General features: G+C 38.5%; 1 protein-coding gene across 1 annotated transcript in view; it reads left to right on the top strand.

Moving 5' to 3' along the window:
* Nucleotides 1-22,025, top strand: part of DNAH11 (dynein axonemal heavy chain 11) — a 279,731-nt gene that overhangs the window by 190,149 nt on the left and 67,557 nt on the right. Inside the window, exons 56-61 of the mRNA XM_006028586.3 lie at nucleotides 6,851-7,084; nucleotides 9,060-9,206; nucleotides 13,374-13,487; nucleotides 17,921-18,064; nucleotides 18,514-18,696; nucleotides 20,461-20,562. Coding sequence (XP_006028648.1) covers nucleotides 6,851-7,084; nucleotides 9,060-9,206; nucleotides 13,374-13,487; nucleotides 17,921-18,064; nucleotides 18,514-18,696; nucleotides 20,461-20,562 — 924 coding nt within the window. The remainder of the gene's footprint in view (nucleotides 1-6,850; nucleotides 7,085-9,059; nucleotides 9,207-13,373; nucleotides 13,488-17,920; nucleotides 18,065-18,513; nucleotides 18,697-20,460; nucleotides 20,563-22,025) is intronic.

Below are 22,025 nucleotides of genomic sequence, written 5' to 3'. Positions count from 1 at the left end.
CAAAAAGACCAACAAGAGAATGAGAGGAGGATTTGTAGGCAGAAAAAAGGTGGACTTGGAACAGAGGTGATCCAAGTTACTGTGAAAAAAGAGAGAATATAACACAATTATGTTTAAACACCCCCAAAAAACGACAAGCAAGGAAGAGAAAAGCAAAGCAGAGCTGAATCAGAAAGACAAGCAAGGTATGCAAGAAAGTCAGCAAAGAGTGTGTCTGAGGAGAAGTAGAAAAAATGAAGCAAGAATGATCAGGAGGAATAGAAAATAAAAGGCACAGCAAAGGTGTTTTAGGATATCAAGAGAGCAAGGAAAACACGATAGTAGAGGACCACCCTAAAAAATGAAGATTCTGAGCTACTGTCTGTCCTCTTTCGTTAGCTGAAGATTTATGGATGGGTTATTTTCTTTGTAGCACTTCTCTGTTACATGGATAATTTTATTTGCTTCATTTTACATATTTAAGTCTTTTTTTTCCATTTAGTAGAAGGAGCTGTTTAGCCACAGCTCAGTTGTGCCCAGGCTTTTGGTATAGAGTCTGACAATACCATCCAATGCATTATGAAGAGGAACACCACATCTACAGTTAAATGATTATCTTATTAGTATAGCTTATGCTCCACTTTTTAATCACCTCAGATGGTTTAAGAATTACAAAGGCTTTAGTAATGAAAAACATCCGTAAAACCAAAGTCTTTAACATGAAAGTGAATTGGAAAAAGAACCATAAAACCTTTGAAAGAGAAAAAAATCATACCAGTAGAATATCACAGCCCCTATAAAAATAATCTGCTGGGTTTACTGCTTAAATTCCCTTAGAGAAAGGAAACACGAAACCATTCAGACTGAGCTGACTGAAAAAAAATGGATTATGGCAACAGTTTAAAGTTTAGACTGTATCTAGAGGTTGAGAGAGAGAAAACAAGGTTTTTCTTCACTGCTAGAGAGAAATCCTGGATCCACTGAAGCCAATGAGAGTTTGAACCCAAAGGCAGATAGGGCCAGAATTTTACCCCAAGAAGGTAGTATGGGTGAAATTACATGTTAGGCATTTAAAACACCAGTGTCCACTTGTTAATGCCTGTTAACTCATGCCCTCTGAGTGTGTCAGAATTTACTCCACTTCAGGTGAGAGTTAACACCTGGGCTGTGCTACCTAGCTCATGTTATGGTAACTTCAGCCTGCAGCATAGAGATGAAATGAGCAATTTACATTCTGCAATTATTCCAGGCTATTCCACTCCTAGCCCCTCACCCCACCAACACCCACTGCATGTTCAGTCACGTTGGAAGCGTAAGCACAGAACTTCATATGAACTGAGCCTGGACTTGCACCAACCCTTCTCTCAAGCCACAGCCTTTCAGCCTTTCTCTGTATTTTGAATTATGAGTTTCATCTATTATGAGTAATCCACCGGTTGTCAAGGAAGCTAGGCTCATTTAGATAAAATGTGCTTTAACACACTTAAGTGTATACATTTAAATTTGGCAACAAACTTGCAGATTATGCTCAAGTCCTGGAAAGTGATTTAAAAGGGGGATGACAATGGACAAACAGCTGAGCATGAGTTCCGAGTATGACGCTAGCACACGGGCTTCTGGGGACCTTGGCTGTATAAACAGAAGTAGAGTAGGGAGGCAGTTATACCTCTCTATACAACGTTGGTGAGACTGCTACTGAAATATTGCATACAGTTTAGCATTTTTATAAAGCATCTTAAGTACTATAGAGAGCTTCAGAAGTTTAGGGGAGAACATCCTTGACAATAAAAGACTTAAAAAGCTATTTATTTTATTAAAGGAAAATAGAGTGGTGACTTGTAATGGTTTATAGAAACCTTGAAGGTAAGAAAATAGTGGATATTGAACAGTTCTTTAATCTAGCAGAAAAAGGCATTAGAAGAACCAGGTGAAGCCAGACAAACTCAGATTAGAGAGAGAGCACATTTTTAACAATGTGAGAGATTTGCAATGGACCAACCACCAGGGGAAGTGGTCGCTTCCTTACCTCTTAAAGTTTTCGGATCTAGTCTGGATGCTTTCCTGGAAGTTGCTTTAACCAAACACAAATTATTCAGCTGGAAGATGCTGGTCATGCTATACAATAACAGAGGATAAAAGAGATTAAAAATCACAATCCTCTTCCATGCATCCCTCAAGTGTATTATAGCAAACAACTTCCTCTCTTTGCAGTGGCAGGACACTGACAGTGCCCTTGTTCCCATGGTTTATCTGTGGCAAGTTAGGGTGTTCTTGGTGTCTTTGTGTCCTGTGCCTGGAAGTTGTGGATAAGAGTTGTTCATGCTTCTGTAGGATGGCTTAGATGGGGATGGTCCTGCCATGAGCGGAGGTATAGATGACCTCCTGAGGTCCCTTCTAACCTTACTTTTCTAGGATTCTAGTAATACCATGAATTTTGGTGGGCATTATTTTCCCTTTAAAAAAATTAAACACAAATTGATGCACATGCTTTCACACAAAATCTGTAAAAAGATCCCTGTGTAGCAATATTGATATTTAAATGCTTAGTATTGGGCTTAAGTGATTTGTACAACTTTTGGGTGTGTCTTTATGATAGAATGCAATAAGCTAGTTTGGATACTAGAAGCAGTATGGCTGTGTTAACCCCACACTCTGGTTGCACTTAGCTATTATACACTGCCTCTCAGGGTATCTCTTGACAACAGTGTATTATGTTATGTAAATATACCCTTCATTTGGGACTGAAGTAATACTCTAAAACTCGCACCTTAGAACCATATAATATGTATACCCTATTTAAAGGGTTTAACCTTCATATGATACCTAATCTTTGCTTCCTACAACCAACTGTATTCACATCATAACAGACATCATGGAGTAAGAGAATCAGTAATTGGTGAACAAAACAAATGTCTGCTCTCTTCTGAAGTTCTACTGCTGTGATCTCTTGTACCTTAGTACTAGAGGCTCCATAGTAAAGTATGCACTTTAAGAAAATATGCCATTCTTTAATGTACTCACTGTATTTAAGAGATACAGTGAAACTCAATTTAACATATGATGAAATGCAGCTGGAAATAACTGTCCTGTCTGGTTCCAAAAACTAACAAAGGGTAGGTTTCCCCCTCTGTTTTGATAACTGCCTCAATTACACAATCAAGTAGTTCTGGGGCATCTCTTATTTCTGCTGTTTGCTTGATGTAATTTCAGCTAATGGTGCTTGTTGCCAAAAGCTGAGTTCTATAGTCAGAAGGCTGAATAGCTGGTTTGGCAATGAAGGATTTAGAATCTAAGGAAAGCAATACATGGACTTATTCATGGAAAACTCCTCTTAACTCCAGTAGAAACCATGCGTGAATGAAAGCCAGTACTCTACAGTCTAAAGTAAAGTGGTTTTCTTGATGCATTGGGAGTAAAGGGGGTTCAAAAAACAACAACCCCAAACTGTTCCTTTTTACATTATTTTAATTGGATACAAACTCACAGTCCAGTCTTTAGGCGTATGGAATATATTTGACTTAAAACAAACTTATCTGGAGCATAGGTTCATTCCCTCTTTATATTTCTGAGTGCTTGGCAGTTAAATCAGTTTTTTCATGGTATCAACTGTGTTTTTTTAAATAAAGAAGGCCAAATTAGCAATAATAATTTTCTTTGGCTGCATCCTTGAATGGGCTTATATTGAAAAATACAATGTAGTATTACAAAAAAAACCTGGAGATAAATGAATGGCAGAATAAATAATTTATGCTAATGAAATTACTGCAATTAGTAGTTCCACAATGACCCTTTTAAAAGCCACAGCTGTTAATGTCAGGAAGTGCTGTCACTGCTGACCTTATCATAAGAGAAAGTGACAAATTGAAAATGCAGGGAAGACCAATCATCAAAGAGGTCTGTTCGGGAACGATTAGTGTTTTCTGAAAAACAGTGTGAATTACAACCAGCTGCTCTCTGGCTCGGCATGTCTCCCATGCTGTGCCATTTTGTTAAGCTTGATAACAATAGTTATTTTGCCCCATTGAGACAAGTTGTCTCAGGCCACTTCCAGCTCTACCGGAACCCACTTCTTCCCTCACTGATTTACAAATGAAACTGTTGTTAGAGTGCTTTTCAGTATTGCTGAGTAGAGACTTCTCATAAGGATCATGACTGGGTACCAGCCAGTTAGAATGTAAGAAGGGTGTCTTTGGCCAGGAAGGTCACCTCTACTGTAAAGTTCGTGGGCATAATAGACATTTAAAAAGAAAGAGACTGAAACAAATTTCTGTTTGAGGCTGTATTGTTCAACTGTGCCTAAAATGTTTATTTCTGCTGTCTGGCCTCCCTTTAAAACAGATTTGTCTTTTACTTCTTGATATTGGCTGGTTTGTGCCACCTTTATTCTAACAAAGGATGTTCAAGCTCTTATTCACTTAGGATTTTTAAAGGCAATATAGTTCAGCTCTCTCCCTTTGCAATAATTTCTGTATTAGGTCCTTGCTTCTAATGTCTGTTGTTGCAGTCAGTAATGAAGCTGGTATTTTTTTAAGCTTGCTTTAAAAGCCTCGAAAAATAATGAGGTTTCTTACTGAGAAAAATTGTAAGTCTATCTGCACCAGCCTGATTGTAATATTAATGATGTAGGCTTGAAACGTTTAACTGCATCAACAACTACTCATGAGCAATTTTCCAAAAGATCTCTAAGCATTATTGACAATGCTTTGGTAAATTATGTGTGACTTTCCTAAGAGTTGGTGTAGCTCATTTAATTCATATTAATTGATTTTTAGGCTTCCCTTGATTAATTGAACTGGGTTCATCTTGTACAGAATGCAATAAATAATCATTAAAATGAGGGAGATGTGACTCCACAAATTATAAAGTTAAGTATGTTAGAAGTCATAGAGGACAAAATGGAAGTTAGTTATAACAATGTGCTTAAGTCATCATAGCAGCATTTTCTGTTCATTTTTATACGTAATAGAGGGGGAGTAAGTTTAAACCATGAAATACTTTTCCTTAGTCCTATATAATGGTTATACACGAGTGTACAGGCAGTCCTCAACTTACAACGTTTTGATTTGCAATGTTTCTCACTTACAACGTTTATAAATTGACAACCTGTTTCAACTTTTACAACGCTTGATCCTATGTGACACCATGCCAGCGAACAAGTTCGCTGTGTCACTCATCTCCCTGGAGAACATTTGTCCAAACTTCCCTGGACACTTTCTTTAAGGAAGCAGACAAGACAACAGAAGAACCTGCAGCCAAGACTCCTGAGAAGACTCCAGGCAAGAACCCTTCAAAAAGTCCAACCAAGAGCCTTTCAAAAAGTCCAGCAAAGTCACCTCAAAGAAGTCCTTCCAAATCAATATGATTGCTATTTACAATATAAATACATTAATGTAGCTATATTACTCATCCATAATTGATTGAGTACAAAATTCTGGTGAAACAAATTTGGAGTACAAATTTGGTGAAAATAGGGTATCGGGCCTTGGTTCAGGAACCAATCCCCCATTTCTAACCTTGTTTCTTATGAGAAAATTGGTCCCGAGTTACAACGTTTCGACTTAAGGTGTGGTTTTCAAGAACCAATTATGTCATAAGTCCGAGAACTGCCTGTATTCATGCATGTGTACACTTCATATTCTTAAATTGTGTATTTAAAAAAAAAAAAAGCCCATGACTAATTCTCATGAGCTTTCTATTCCTGGCTTTCTCCTAGTGAACAGTGTTCTAAATCAAAATAAGACTGTTATGAGCAGGTTTTATTTTGAAATAGTAGGAATTAAATGAACTCAAAGACTTCCCTTTGAAATTTTTCCTTTGAAATCCTTCCTTCTTCTCCACTTACACCAAGTGGGTGAAGACAACATACTCCAGCCAAACTATTGTGGCTGACTTCAACATACATGAAATAATTGATTGAATATCTAATATAGTACCAACTGAAATCAATGAAAAAGTTCCTTTGACTTCACTAGGCATTGGGTGGGGTCTTGAGGACCTGGACACATGGCATATTTGCTCTGGTATAATTTACATAGTTTTCACTGGTCCAAAAAAACAATGTCAGGATCCAGAGTAGAAAGAACTATACTGTTGGTCCTGTAACAGGTATCACCAAAAAACCTTGCTTCTTCCACAAATCTTTATAGTAGTTTTAATGCAGATACATAGCATGTGATTTTTAAACTTCTCAGCATTGTCTAACCTGATTCCTGTTCCAGTAAATGTGAGTTTTATCACTGGCCTTCAGCAAATCAGTGATGAAAGAACTGGGAACTTCTGAAGTACTCTCATATGAACCCCAATCCTATTTGATTCAAGTCAGTGGCATGATTCCTTTTGTCTTGAGTAGGAATAGGATTCTGGATGATGGCAGTGGGGTTTTTAGGGATCAGTGGGGTGAAAGCAAGACTATGACATACCTTTTATTTTAATTTTGACCTGAAATTAGGTTTTTAGGATTGCCACATTAAAATGTCCAAATCCTCAAACATTAACTCTAGATTTAAGGATAAAATAGTGTTCATCTCTTACGACTTTTAGCTTTTTGGGATACTTAAAAATAATTTAAATATATTGTGAAATATGTAGTGTGCAGTTTCTATGGGACTGAAATCATACGTTGACTTGGCAGCTAATTATACATTAAATTTATTATATTTTTTTAAAAATTGGAGGAGGAGAATCATTTAACTTATTTTTATATTATGACTGGCAGAGTTATGTTATGAATTCAAATCTGAAAATTATTCTCAGTAGTGATGCTTGCTTAGTTTTGTAACTTAACCTGATGTATACAGCTGTGTCTAAAGTTTGAATGTTTTGTCGCAATAGTGTTTACATGCGTTTCTTTTCCTCTCAATATTTCATTAAGCCACACATTCAAGATTCCATTTGCCATTTCATGGTATATGCTCACACCACTGTGAATGACCTGAGTGCCAAACATCACCAGAATGAGAGGCAATATAACTACACCACTTCTAAAAGTTTCCTGGAGCAAATAACATTGTATAAAATCTTTCTGGAGAAGAAACGTGAGCGGATATCCAAACGCATGGAACACCTGATGAATGGCATTAAGAAGCTAAAAACAACAGCTTCTCAGGTAAGCTGTCACATTAAGAAAGATACTCACATTATTTCTCTCTGTGACCCCTCTGCCCATACATCTTCCCTTTTTTTAAGGAAACTGTTTTGTTTTCAGTCCTACACAATAATTGCTGCTAACTGTATATACAAATGTCTCAACACTTTTTTTCATTAGACTAGTTAGCTCTGGGATATAAAGTCAATGCTATACAGGAGTTCCCTGATGCTTGAAAATGTCTTTAATTGTATGTAGTATCTTTCCAGCTCAAAGTGTCTCAAGATGCTTTTAAGAGAAATGGGTTTACATGCATCTGGTCTGGGATTGCCATAATCTTGAAATGTATTTATTAAAACCAAAAGGGGTTTGTGTTCTACATATAAAATATAAGTATTTCAAATTCCACAGGTACAGTATTTGCACAGCATTGTGCTAATGCCTGAGAATCCGGAATGAAAGCCAACTCATTTATTCTCTTTGTTTAAGACATGGAACAACATAAACGGCCAAAGTAAAAGCTTAAAGGCAAATTAAGACTTTAAAAAGATCAGTTTTAATCATCTAAGGTGCTCTTAGAAACACAATAATTCATTAATAAGATTTTTAATTTGATATTTGCTGTGCAGGCAAAAGAGCAACTTCCCACAGAGCTTTACAACTGAATTAATGTTTTATGACCTGGAGCATTGCATAACAATTTTAAATGGAACTCCCTCAAATTTATCATGAAGCAATGAAAAATCAGATGAAATCTATAAAATCTATGGGTGGAGGGATTTGGTTTGTACAGTAGCTTTTGTGAAAGAGACTGTAGTACCAATGCCAGGGCTTTATCTCCTTCTCTTTTCAAAATGGGTCATGAATTTAATAATCAAAAAGAAAAAATGATCTGCCTTTTAAAAAGCCTCGTGGGGCATTTGGAAGGATAGGGAAGCCGAAGCGCTTATTTGTGTTCAATCATGATCCAGTTAGCAGGATTAATAATCAATGTTGGGAGACCAAATGGTATATAGGTGTCCTGGTGCCTCAGGAGCGTTAAGTGTAAAGGTTCTCTGAGTTCTAACACAGGGAAGTCGGCAAGTTTTGTAACTACCAGGAATTGTCAGGAAGTGTGGGGTGGTTTCAGGGTTCCTCCTAAACAATTTTTAGCAAACAAAAAGGATCTTCCAACCCTCTGCTGGCTTGGAGTTTTAGTCCCACTAATAACTTTCTTTCTCAAACTTGGCATCAGTTTCCATATCAGGTTAGGCAGAATCTCTTTTTGCTTAATGGTATATCCTGTCATATCAACCATATAAGATGCTTGGAAGGGTAGGAAAAACTGAAGTGAATATATATATATACACACACGCACACACACACACCTGATGAATGAAAATTTTTTATATATATACAAATTTTAAACATTTCCCTTACCCATGGAAAATATGTTCCTGGATATTTTTATATGACCTGTCAGGTGATAAATTGCTCTTACAGCAAACTGGTGGCCTTTGTTAACCAATACCTGAATTTCTCTAAACCCCTTGGCAAGTCTCCTTTGGAGTTATTGCTTCAAAGTGATTGCTGAGCATTTTCCAACATGTCCTGTTGCTGCTACTTATATTGTTGCATCAGTGCCAGGCCCTGTGGCAAGGAGTTGAGACATCTGGTTTCAAGAACATCTTGGGCTCTCGGAAACTGGACGACTTAGTGTTTGGGCACAGTTCTGGTGGGTGTGGTTAGATTGCTTTGTACAATATGTTAGATCAACAAATTTCTTTGAGCCAGAAAAATTGAGCTACTGTATGGAAACAAACCTCAACAGGTAAATATGGAAAATAAGGTGTGGCTACTGTTGAACTTTGAAATGTTATTTGATCTTTGTTTCCAATGCCAGTTTTTATCCAAGTATCATACATTTATAAAAAGGGGACATACATGTTTTATAAGCTTTTAGGAATACACCTAATAACAATGGCTTCAAAATAATGTTGTCTTTATTCTACTATAGGTAGAGGACCTAAAATCCAAACTTGCCTCTCAAGAGGCAGAACTGCAACTGAGGAATCAAGATGCTGAAGCTTTGATTACTAAGATAGGGCTTCAGACTGAGAAAGTGAGCCAGGAAAAGGCCATTGCTGATGCTGAAGAGCAGAAGGTCAGCCTAATTCCATCGTTTAGTGCTGTTGAGCTATATTTAGCACAAAATAAACCTTTGTAGGTGAAGAGTTTTGAACAACTTCCTCTCCGGGGAGCATAAAATCTAAAGAATTATTATACTTACACATGTAACAGCATTTCACACCATGATTACCACTTGACCTTTCTTTACATTATGCATTTTCCCAACCTTTTAGCTCTTTTAATGATATGAAAGAACAATAAATACTGAGCTCATTCAAGCATATAATGGATGTGGATCTTGAGAATCAGGCCTATTTGTAATACAGGAAAGGTCATGGAGCCATCTCTGAGCACTTCAGGTTTATAAAGGCTTTGGGGTTTTAGGTAAATTAGAGGACTTAATTATTATAGACATCTGTCCCACTGCCTTCCTATATTTAAAATTATTTTAGAATTCAAAATTTGGAAATAGAGCCTCTATAAAAGATGTGTTAGCAATCTAGATGCTTCATTTGGACTTTTTCTCCATTCAGCTTAGCTTTAAGGAAGTAACTAATTTAGCTATTAAAAAGATAGAATAGCTTCTGCTGTTAACCTTCAGTGATGAATAGGTTTCATGAAGGGTTTCATTCTGAATCAAAACCACAAACCATCAAATAGACCATCCTGTTTATAGTAAAAATATCATTAATACATTTTAATATCATGTGGTAACTACAGATGTATTTAAGTTCCCCCAGACTTTAGGCACAATTAACTTGTGAAGGACGAGCACATTTCCATTATCAACACCAGAGAGAGGAGTTTTCTAATATTTCAGAACACTTGATTATTTTGATGTTTTTATTTCAGGCAATTAAAACTTCAGGTTGTAACTGTCAGGTGAGGTGTCAAACCTTTCACTTTGTTTGTGATGATCAGTTAGCTGTTTCACCCTCAAACTTTCAGCCTCATTCTGCTTTCACTGAAGACAAAGGAATGGATACACTGTTAGGACTTTTGTATTGCCCCAGATTCTGTTAATTGACATCAATGTTACACACCAATTTTTATACAAGAATAAGCTTAAAGTCAAATAGTGGTGTTAAATTTGCCTATATTGGACTGGAAAGGTCAGGATCTCATCAATCATTTTTTCAAGGGTCGTTTTCCTGAATGGTTCCAATGAATGTAGTAGGAACATCAGGAAATATCCTTAACATAAACGTCTAATGAAGTAATTTTAATTAAGTACAATACATGACATGATTATCCTGGGATAATCACACCTCTAGGCAATTTTTTCAGGCTTGAGGCACGACTTCGTGCCTTTAACAATTACTACACTCTCTTTAGTTGCTTTATTGCTCTTCCAAACAATTTTAATGGGGCTGATGGCATCTTTCTGTGTTATGTCAGTCTAAAGCTATTTTAAAAAGCAGATGATTTATAAACATTAATATGAGCTTTTAATTTTGTTTAATATAAAAAGGGATCTGCAAATAAGGATTCATTTTCTAGCTAAGTAGACCATGAATATTTTTCATAATTGATAAAAATTGATCATGCTTCTTTTAATTATTTTAGCTTTCCCTCTGTATTGGTTTTTAATTAAAAGTTATGAGAGCTTGCTAAGTTTTAAAGCTTTTCCCAGATGCTGCCTGGAGTGATACCCTGCCCATAAAGAAGTGAATAAGTAGGGTCATCTAGTCTAGATGCCCAGACCTATGGCATAACTCTAAATTTGCACAAAAGGCTAGAAGAATTTGCTTATGGCCATTGCTTATATTGAGTTTTAAAGATTGGTAATGCAGTTGCTGCTGTCTTGTGGGTGATTGCAGTTACTCTCTGGTGACATCAGTCTGCCATATCAGACTGGTCTTATAGATGTAGGCATATTGCGATATGCTTTGCCTTCTGCTAAAGGAGCCAGTCAAAGCAAAAAAATAGGGTCACCATGCTAGTCCAATGTAGTGCCAGAACTGTGACCAGCAGAATCTCTTTGGTAGAATGTTGAGAGGGTGAAACCGGACTGGCTTGCTGTTCCACTCCCCCCAGCTGATATAATGGTCTATATTTATATGGTTTTCCTCAGTCATCACATTCACAAGTCCAATTTCCTTGTGCATAGGACTGTACTGCTTATTTCTAGCTTTCCCAGCAATTTAGCCTTGGCTCAGAAGCCCTGAGGTGTTGACTAACTAAATCAAATGCATAAGCTTTTGTGAGCAACAACTCATTTCATCAGATGGAGTTGCTCACCTTTACCCTGCCTTCTTCCTGGCTTCAGACTAACAAAGCTAAATACTTCTTTCCAGTCAATTAGTGTGCCTTGTCTACTGTAGAACTTATAGTCTGTTCCCATATATTAATATCAGTATCAGTAGCTTACTTGGACCAGTCCAGCATGATTCGGAGAGGCAATGGGAACACAGTAAGATCTACCATCACATATTCAGCCTAAATTCAGGAAAAATCCAGCCTAAAAACTTGACCACTGTTAGACTTTACTTTGAATAGTGGCTGGCAGCATGTTGTATGCCATTTATTTCTGTTTTGCTAGTTTCTTCAGTTTTCTATGCATGTGTGGAAGTATCTATATTAAATGGAAATATTGGGTTGCTGCCAGTGCAAACTGTTGTAAAAACAACTGCTTTAGTTAAGTCTTTAGATTCTTACTGCTACCGTAGCGCAAATACTAGTATCTTGATTGCTCTAGTGCTGTCTTTCTCTGTAATTAGACGTCGTTTAAGCAAGACCTAACAGGAAATATGTGTGAGAAGCTATTTGCCATGAGTTATGAGGTACAAGGATAAAGGATGTATAACTGACTTTAACCCTAGGCAATGTATCCTTAAAAATAAGTAACAATAATCTCCCAAATATGTAACTGCAAGTGATATAGAAACCCTTCATAGAGGCTTGTTGGCATGAGAAATTTTCAGTAATATAACCTGAGTGATTTGATTAGTTATATCAGTGACAAAGTTTGTATGGACACTGTGATTTCAATTTATAGTGACTTATTCTTATTATTAGCTCAAACCAGAAGAAGAACATCCACAGAGAAGGTTGCTCCAATTGAACTATATTTAAAAATTAACAACTGAAATTAAATCAACACAACTGTCTTGTTCATCAGCACAGCTGTCTCTTCCTCCCTTTTCTTCCTTTCTAGAAGCATATTGCACTCTGTATCAGGCTTCAGACTGGTCTTTTTTTCCCCTCAAAAAGGTAAATGTACTGAAAAATGCAGTTTGATGCTTGTATTTGTGAGTTCAGATCAAATTTGGCAAGAAACTTTTTTTTTTGAAGAAAAAAAGGAAAAATATTTGAAAATAATCAGAATGCTCCAATATTTAGGGTTTTTGTTTTGGAAGCAGCACTTTGCAGGTCAAATGAAATGTTTTGCATCTACCTAAAATCATTTTTTTTTAATTTCTTCAAAATACCCAAAACTGATGTTTTTTAAAAATTTAATTTCTTTGCCGGGGGTGGAATTGCAACCAAAAAGAAACCCCCATTATTTGCATAGATCCAGGCTAGGGGAGGTATAGAAGAAGCTTGCAGTGTGAAAGAGCTGTATATGATTACTATAAAACCAAAACAAAAAGAAACCCTTACTAATTGATATAAACAAGCATATACCAACATTAGAAACCTCTGTCTCAGGGTTAAACAGCTATGACCAGATTTGGATTGTGGAAATAAGTTTAACCAGGCCTCTTACTTGACTAAGAGGAGAGACAAACAGAGAGAAAGAGAAGAGAAAAAGATGCTGATGCTATGTGTTTTAAAATGTTCTAAAATAAGGAAAAACCTTCATGCCTTGTTTAGTCTGTGTGCAGATGTTAACCTCCTCCTTTCCAGGAACCAAAAAAAAAACCCAAAAACACAACACTGATAGCTGTTCCCAAAACACAACGTGTTTGCTGAAAAAGTAAACTGCTTACGTGTGACAAACGAATGATCAACATCATTCTGTTTCTCTCAAGGTTGCTTTGTCTGAACTCTGTATCTTTTCTCACTGTCTAAAGTATATATATGCTTGTAAACTTGTAGAGGTCAGAGTTCCTTTGAAAACCCTCCTTGTGATCACTTGTATAGCTTTAAATAAACCTAGATGGCTCTGCCAATTCTAATACAACCACAACGCAAAGCTTGATTTCTTCCACAGGATCCTTAAGTCCATGTAAAACCTTAAGATTCTTTGTTTGAATAGGTAGCAGCAATCCAAGCAGAAATATCTCTGAAACAGAGAGAATGTGAGGATGACCTGAGGAAAGCTGAACCTGCTTTAGTGGCTGCAACAGCAGCCTTGGATACACTTAATAAGGTAGGAGCAAGAAGACAGTTTAATCAATGTGAACAACTTTTCCACATTTTAAAGGATATAACAAACTAAGTTGCTCAGCCAATTGATTATATATTACATGGTATTACATTTTCTATAAAAATAAAGGAAAGATCAGGAATGAGTTTGAAGACCCTGGAATTGATGAAGCAGTTTAGATAAGAAAGAGCACCTGTATCTTTTGAGTTGTTCTGACTGTCTGGAAGTGTGGCACCACTATGACACCCCTGTGTGACACCACTGTGACATGGGAGTTGTGTGTTTTGGGGTTGAGAAGTGCATGTGTCCAGAAGAAAAACAGAAGTACTGATGTGTAGATTTTTTGCTTCTATTCTAAAAAATAGTATAATAGTGTAATAGTCTTCAGCTTCAACAAATATATAGGGCTTTCAACTAGGTTCATCAAGGAATGGGTATGTATACAGGAATGCCAGCTGGGAGACAGCCAAGCAGGAAGGACATGGAGAGAGTGGTTAGAGAGGTGTCAAAAGGCTGGAATGACATTGGGACGGTAGGGAACCGGGGATTACCAATGGGGGACTTAGGTGTCTATACACCAACACTAGGAGTATGGGGAATAAGCAGGAAGAACTAGCACTCCTGGTAGCAAATAGGGAATATGATCTCATTGGAATAGCAGAGACCTGGTGGGATGCCAAGCATGACTGGGCTGTATGCATAGAGGACTACAGGCTGCACAGAACATACTGGGTAGGGAAGAAGGCAGGAGGTGTAGCTCCCCATGTAAAGGAGTGGTATGCCTCCTCAGAGATCCAAATTTGTTCAAGAGAAGGTCAACTTGAGACCCTGTAGGTCAAGATATGGAAGGGACAAGAAGGGGACTTGATGGTCCTCCACACCAAGAGGAGGAGCTGGATCTGGAATTTTACAGAGAACTGATGCAGGCTGCATATTCAGGGGACATGGTTGTCATGGGTAACCTCAATTACCCTGACATCTGCTGGAAGGAGCACTTGACCAGATCTGACTGGTCATACAGCTCTTTTACCTGCGTGGAAGTACTTTATTTAGTACAGGAGGTAAACAGGCCAAGTAGGGAGAAGGCTTTGTTGGATTTGGTCTTAGCCAAAGGGGACAATCTGGTGGGAGATCTGAGGATTGAGGGTAATCTGGGAGGTATGGTGATCATGAGATGATAGAATTCATTATCTGTCATTGGGCAGGGAAGTCAGCCAGTAGGGCAGAGGTGCTTGACTTCAGAAAGGCTGACTTCAATGAACTTAGGAAAATAGTGGAAAAGACCCTAAGGGAAGAGGGGTTGGAAGGGAAGGGAGTTCAGGAAGGGTGGTCATTCCTCAAAGGAGTGATCCTCAGAGCACAGAAAAGGTCCATTTCTATATGCAGGAAAGGTGGTAAAGGGGCCAGGAAGCCCTCTTGGCTTACCACAGTCAAGGAGTGCTTAAAAAAGAAAAAGGATGCTTACAGAGTGTGAAAACAAGGAGTAGTCACCAAGGAGGAATGCACAAGTATAGCCTGTATGTGTAGGGAGAGGGTAAGGAAGGCAAGGGCAGTGACTGAGATCAGGTTGGCAACCACAATCAAAGACAATAAGAATTCCTTCTTTAGGTACGTAGGGAGAAGGAGGAAAACCAACAGAAATGTGGGGCCCTTGCAGAATGGGACAGGACAGCTCATAACAGGCAGTCACGAGAAAGCTGAACTCTTTAATGAATACTTTGTGTCGGTGTTCCTGCATACAAATGGTAGTCGCCCACCTGGTTGGATACTGGATGGATGCAGGGTATGGGGAAAGGAAATTGCTAAGCAATGGTCAGTGTCAAAGTGGTGAGAAAGCACTTAGAGCGACTGAATGTCTTCAAATCGGCAAGACTGGATGCACTACAGCCAAGAGTGTTGAGGGAATTGGCTGGAGTCATTGAAGAACCATTGGCAAAAGTATTTAAAGACTCATGGTGCTCAGGAGAGGTCCTGGAAGACTGGAAAAGGGTCAATGTGGTGCCAATCTTTAAAAAGGGGAAGAAGCAGGATCCGGGAAACTATAGGCTGGTCAGTTTGACCTCAATATCGGGTAAAATTTTGGGAAAAATTATCAAGAAATCCATTTGAGAGACTGGCAGAAGGCATGATGCTGAAAGACAGCTAACATGGTTTTGTTGTGGGCAGGTCATGTCTGACCAACCTCATCTTCTTCTATGATCAAGTAACAAACTGCATAGATGTGGGAGAAATCTCTCATGTCCTGTACTTGGATTTTTAAAAGTCCTTTGATATGGTCTCCCATGACACACTTATATAATAAAAAAACAAACAAACTGGGGGATTGTGGACTGGTAGGGTCCATGGTCAGGTGGGTTGGGAGCTGGCTAAGGGGTCAAACCCAGAGAGTATTAGTGGACGGATCTGTATCATTTTAGCGGGAGGTGGTCAGCGGAGTCCCGCAGGATTCAGTTCTTGGCCTTGTGCTGTTAAACATCTTTATCAATGATTTAGATGAAGCTGTGGAAAGTACGCTGGCCAAGTTTTCAGATGATACTAAGTTATGGGTAAAAATGTCACGCTAGGGGATAGGATGCAGATCCAAGTGGACCTGGACAAACTGGAAAGGTGGGCAAAGCGGAACTGGATGCAGTTCAATTAGGATAAATGCAGAGTGCTTCATCTGAGGAGAAGTAACCAGCGACATGAATATAGGTTAGGAGGAGATGTCCTGACCAGCATGGTGGCTGAAAGAGACCTCGGGGTTATGACTGATCACAGGATGAACATGAGCTGCCAGTGCAACGCTGTAGTCAACAGAGCTAATAGCATAGTGGGATACATTAGCCAATGCGTTGCGAGTAGGGCTAAGAAGGTGTTACTTCCACTATACTTGGCACTGATGAGGCCCAAGCTGGAGTACTGTGTCCACTCCATGCCACACTTCAAAAAAGATGTGGAGAATCTTGAAAGGGTCCAGAGAAGGGACACAAGAATGATTAAAGGCCTGGAGGGCAAACCTTATGAAGAAAGACTAAGGGATCTGGGAGTGTCCAGCCCTGGGAAGAGAACCCTCAGGGAGGAGTTGGTGGCTGTCTATAAGTATGTAAGGGGTGAATATTGGGAGCTGGGAGAAAAAACTGTTCACTAGGGCATCCCAGGGGATAACAAGGAGTAATGACCATAAACTGTTAAAGTATGACTTCAGGTTGGATGTAAGGAAGAACTTCTTTACAGTAAGAGTGACAAGAATCTGGAATAGGCTTCCCAAGGAGGTGGTACAGTCCCCAACCTTGGAAGTCTTCAAGAGGAGACTGGGCAGACACCATGCTGGGATCATTTGATCTCAGCAGTATTACTGCCCAGAGCAGGGGTGTTGGACTTGATCTTTCGAGGTCCCTTCCAGCCCTTAATTTCTATGATAATTTACTTAGTTAATTTGAATCCAATATGAACTTCTCATGAGAAAAATAGCTTTTGCACTATCTACAGTAGAAAACTGTAGAATCAATGTAAATCAGCTATTCTCAAGTAGGGTGCTAAGGGATGCCGTGCAAAATTAGCGTTGTTAAATGTGCAAACATCTATGCACAATTCACAAGATAAATCCAGAGATTCAAATAGGAATTCATAGTGTTTAGTGCTGGTGTACAACCATGTCTTCATTTAAAACTGTTGTTCCATATAGTTGCTGCTCTATTTACTGAATAGAATAAAAAGCAGTGGGATCATAAGCAACCGATAGTCTTCAGAGAGCACAGCTGTAGGCAAGGCCAGTGTAACTAGCCAGGCAGCAGGGACAGCCTCCTAGAGCAACAAATTGAAGGGGGAGGCAAAAAATGGTGTGCAGACACCTCACACACAGAATCACAGAAATTTAGGGTTGGAAGGGACCTCAGGAGGTCACCTAGTCCAACCTCCTGCTCAGAGCAGGACTGTCCCCAACTAGATCATCCCAGCCAAAGCTTTATCTAGCCAGGTCTTAAAAACCTCCAGGGATGGAGATTCTACCACCTTCCTGGGTAACCTGTTCCAGTGTTTTAGTACCCTCCTAGTGGAAATTTTTTCCTAATACCTAAACTAAACTTCCCTTCCTGCAACTTGAGACCATTGCTCCTTGTTCTGAGAACATCCTCAGTGGAGGCTACCTCAGGAGTCTCTGCAAAAGGGAGCAGTGCAGCTCTGGCACGCCAAACTGCTGCTCTGGGCCTCTGTCTGGCATACCCTCACCGGGTTTCAGGTACATTACAAGAGAAAGCAGCAAAGTTGTTTCCTGTGGTGGCAAAAATCCTTGCACTGCTCCCGACTGTAGGTTCTTAATCTCTTTATCCAAATGTTCTATAGTACCTCTCTTGCATCAGCAGATGCATTATTTCTTTGTAGACATCTCTTGCTACATAGGTATCTAACTGTATGCATGGCAACATTCTGCAGATTCTTTTGTGTTTATTTTTTAGGTTAACCTCACAGAACTGAAAGCCTTTCCCAATCCACCAATTGCAGTAACCAATGTTACTGCTGCAGTGATGGTGTTACTGGCTTCTAAAGGCAAAGTGCCCAAAGACCGAAGTTGGAAAGCTGCAAAAGTCTTCATGGGAAAGGTACTGACCTTTAGGAAGAAGAGACAGGAGATAAGTAGTTAATTAGATATGAGAGCCAAAGGAAGTTTATTTCAAATATAATATCAACAAAAACAGTTGAATCATTTCTCTATGTGACTTCCATGGTAAACTCAAGTCAACATGTGCACCAATTGTGGGATATTAACAATTTCCAAAAATATAGGAACAGTCAAGCAGAGGAAGACTTGTATCATTTTGTCTCACATCAGACATTCCCCAAATGAATCCTGAAAAGAGACACAAAGATGCTTTAGGTTTTTCTTTGTCCCTTTGGCAGATTTTCCATTCAATTTTACACCCAAAGCAGTAAAACATATGCAATGCACAGTTTTTGATTTCATGCAGTTAAGTCAATAAAACAAGGGAACTTGTGATCCTTGAATGTTCCCTGCAAGGGATTTGCTAAAATAGGTCTCCTATTTTTGCAGGTTGATGACTTCTTACAAGCTTTAATTAAGTATGATAAAAAGCATATACCTGAAAATTGTTTGAAAGTGGTCAAGGAACTTTACTTGAAAGATCCTGAATTCAACCCAAACTTGGTTCACACTAAGTCCTTTGCAGCAGCTGGTCTCTGTGCCTGGGTCATCAACATAGTAAAATTCTATGAGGTACCATTTACCAATATATTTTGTTTCTTACCAGAATAACAGCTGGATTCTTATCAGAGCAGCTTGTGATTCTTGAAGACATGGGCTCAGTGTCCTATGTTTAGTGGAAATATAATACTAAATGCAGGCAAAGATTGAAGGTGGAAATATTGTTGGTGTTGAAGTCTCAGGAACTGTAGTACTAGCAAAAGTTGCAGCCAGCAGATTCCAACACTAATCTTGTCATAAAGAATGACCACGGGTTCAGTTTTGTGACAAAGATTCAGCCAGGTTTATTGTCTACAACCAAAGCCCTAACACATTTTAGCCTAACAAGTACATCAGACCAAGTTAATGCATTTGTGCCTATGGCAAGGTAGTTGGCACAACAACACACACGCTCTCCTAGGCTAGTGTGAAGTTCCTGTACTGCCAGCCTGCCTTTTATATAGTGATCAAATTACATATTACATTCTATCTGTATCTTTGCTCCATGAGCATCCTGTTCTGGGTACTCCTACCCTAGTCTTATCACACAGGTACTGGACCATCCTGTGCCTAGAACAACCATCCTTTCCACCCATCTCATGATAAGATTCAGCATCTTGTGCCATCATCCTGACCATGTTTGCACATTGCAATTTCTGCTTGTGTAAGGGGTTCATACATTGGTCAGGTTTGCTGGTCAAGCCTACTCCACTAATGCTTTAGCAGAGCCTTTGTGTGAGTAGTATCTATATATATGTTGATTAGCGCTCCAGTGAAGCCCACATTCCCCTCCTTTTTGTCTTCTTATAGAGAAGGATGTCTATCATCCTGGAAAAGCATAATGTACAGACAGAAGGCAACCCAGTGGGCTAGAAACAGTTTTGATTTATGCAGTAGTAATAAGCTATATATGATCATAATAGATAAGATACTGATAACATACTGATACTGATAAATGATACTACTACAACCTAAATGCACTTGAGTATATGTAACATGCATAGAGCCTCAAAGTTAGCAACCCAAGAAACCCAGAGTTTTTAGTGGTGTTGTTATATCAATTACATCTTCGTGTATTCCTGTAGCATTCCAATCACTGTTTATTTCTACAATTTCCCCTGGTTCATAGTCTTTCCAGAAGTACTCCCTGTACTGAGGCTCTTCTGGTATTAGAGTAGTCGCACTGAATTAATCTACAAGAACAGTGGGCCACACGGATTCTAGTCTGTTTTTTTAATCTTCCACAATGATTTTATCTCCAGAGTAATACCACCATTGTTCTCTGCAAGTTGTTTCCAATAAAATTTCACAGTTCTGGCCCAGCTGTCCAATGTGAAATCTGTAACAGCCACCTCTGCAAATATGTTAGTTTCCCTGTTTTTGGCATAGCTGATACCATTAGAAAAAGAGGGAAAACTTAATCTATACCTATAATTCAACCGAGTAACAATTAATGAGAGAGAAATTTAAGAGGACCCTCCAATAACTAGATTCTAGACATGGAGAATTAAAACAAATTATTTTCCAGGACTACAATCTAATAATTGGGAGGTCATCTTAAATTCAGGGTGATCTTGGATTTGAATAAATACATTTTATATATATATAATATGGCTATAGTCATGCATTTAATATAAGGTTTTGATGTTTCATAACTGTATGAGAAATTGTTAGGTAAAATAAATATGACCTGCTGGTTCATCACACAGTTTAGAAGCTCTTACATGGCCAATTTCAGTAGTGAGTTTAGAGCCTAACTTGTGTGTCAATAAAACTGCATTGTTTGTATTTCTGAAGGTTTTTTGTGAAGTGGAGCCAAAACGTCATGCGTTAGCTCAGGCAAATGCCGATCTAGCAGCAGCCACTGAAAAGCTGGAAGCGATCAGGAAAAAGCTTATTGTAAGTATTACAAGAATGATATAATGATATAATGATTCTCCCCCCAGCCCCCTTATACCTTGAGCTCTTTTAGTGGCCTGCAACCATCTCTGTGGCAAAGCACAGAATCTGGCCAGAAAGATAACTAATTTTAGTTCTTTCCAGCTCTGAAATGGCATGCAGACTTTAACACCAAAGACATAGTAGTATTAAGCATTATACTGCTTTTGCTATAAGCCTATTGAAAGACCTTATGCATTTTCAGCTATAGTGCGTTAGGTAGTTAATAAGAAGTGATAGAATTTCTTCAGAGCCATTCACACACATGATAAGTAATAGACTTAATAAACAAATATGACAATCATTATAAATAACTGACTGATTTGTGCCAGCTATATATCTTCAGAATCTGTAGTTTGTATAGGTATTGACCTGTTGGACTATAGGAATAACTTTCAGAATGGGTTGATAAGTTCAAGCCTATCTGTGTTTGTGCTTGGTAACAATTACACCATTAAAATTATATTAGCTATTCTCTAAATCTTTAAAGAAAAGAAAAACACCCAAGAAACTTGGAGATGGAAACCATAACCTCATCATTTTTCAGCCCTGCCTGTGTTTTGAGTTAATGGTTCTACCAAAGAGTGTATACATCAAATATTAATTGAAAAGCATTGTTTCCTATCACTTATTTATTTTTTGGACTAATGCACCACTCACGGTATGTTAGGCAATCTTTGAACATTGATGAAAATGCCCAAAAAAGGGAGCATCCTCATCACAGTTGGCTAAAATGGGTTAGTTAGTTAGAGTTAAAATATTAGTGGAGTAATTTGCTTATTTAGTGCTAGCACTAATGTTCATGTTCAACCTCAATTTCCCACAAAAGCTTGAGCTTTTCTAACTCAAGTTACTACCCAAATAACTTTGTCCTTCTTACTCTTTTAAACTGAGACCCACCATAAAGACTTCATAACCTAAGATGACAAACAATATACAAAGGATGCACAGACCGCATGTAACACAAAATATGGGGATTTTTTGTTTGTTTTTGAGATGTTCCTAGGTACTTTAAGTCAAATTCCTTGTTAGTGTAAATCTTCTGATGTCACTGCATTATGACATCAGATAATTTCTCTCTTAATTTAAATATTTACTATTTTATTTATGCTTAGTCTTTCATTCTTTCTATTAATGTATTGCCCAACTTTCCTCATTCTGAATCATTGTTATACTTTGAAAAGTTACCTCAGGGAAATAACACTGTGGCAGGGTGCCTCTCCAGGGGTGGCCAGGAAGCCTCTGGAGTCCCTGCTGCCCTCACTTTGTGGGCGGTCACCCTTTCTAGTCGCCCACCATACCTTGATGTTGATAATTTTTATTGAGGGAGGCTTCCCCCAGGCCTCCTAAATTGTTCTTTCAAGTAGCCATCAGGTGCATGTGGTCTCTGCCTTATGGGAAAATTGCATGGCTCCGTTCCTTCC

This window comes from Alligator sinensis, unplaced genomic scaffold (assembly GCF_000455745.1).
Source record: "Alligator sinensis unplaced genomic scaffold, ASM45574v1 scaffold1112_1, whole genome shotgun sequence".
NCBI lineage: Eukaryota > Metazoa > Chordata > Crocodylia > Alligatoridae > Alligator > Alligator sinensis.
Note: the sequence above shows the minus strand (reverse complement) of the source record. Positions and strands in the feature narration are given on the sequence as shown.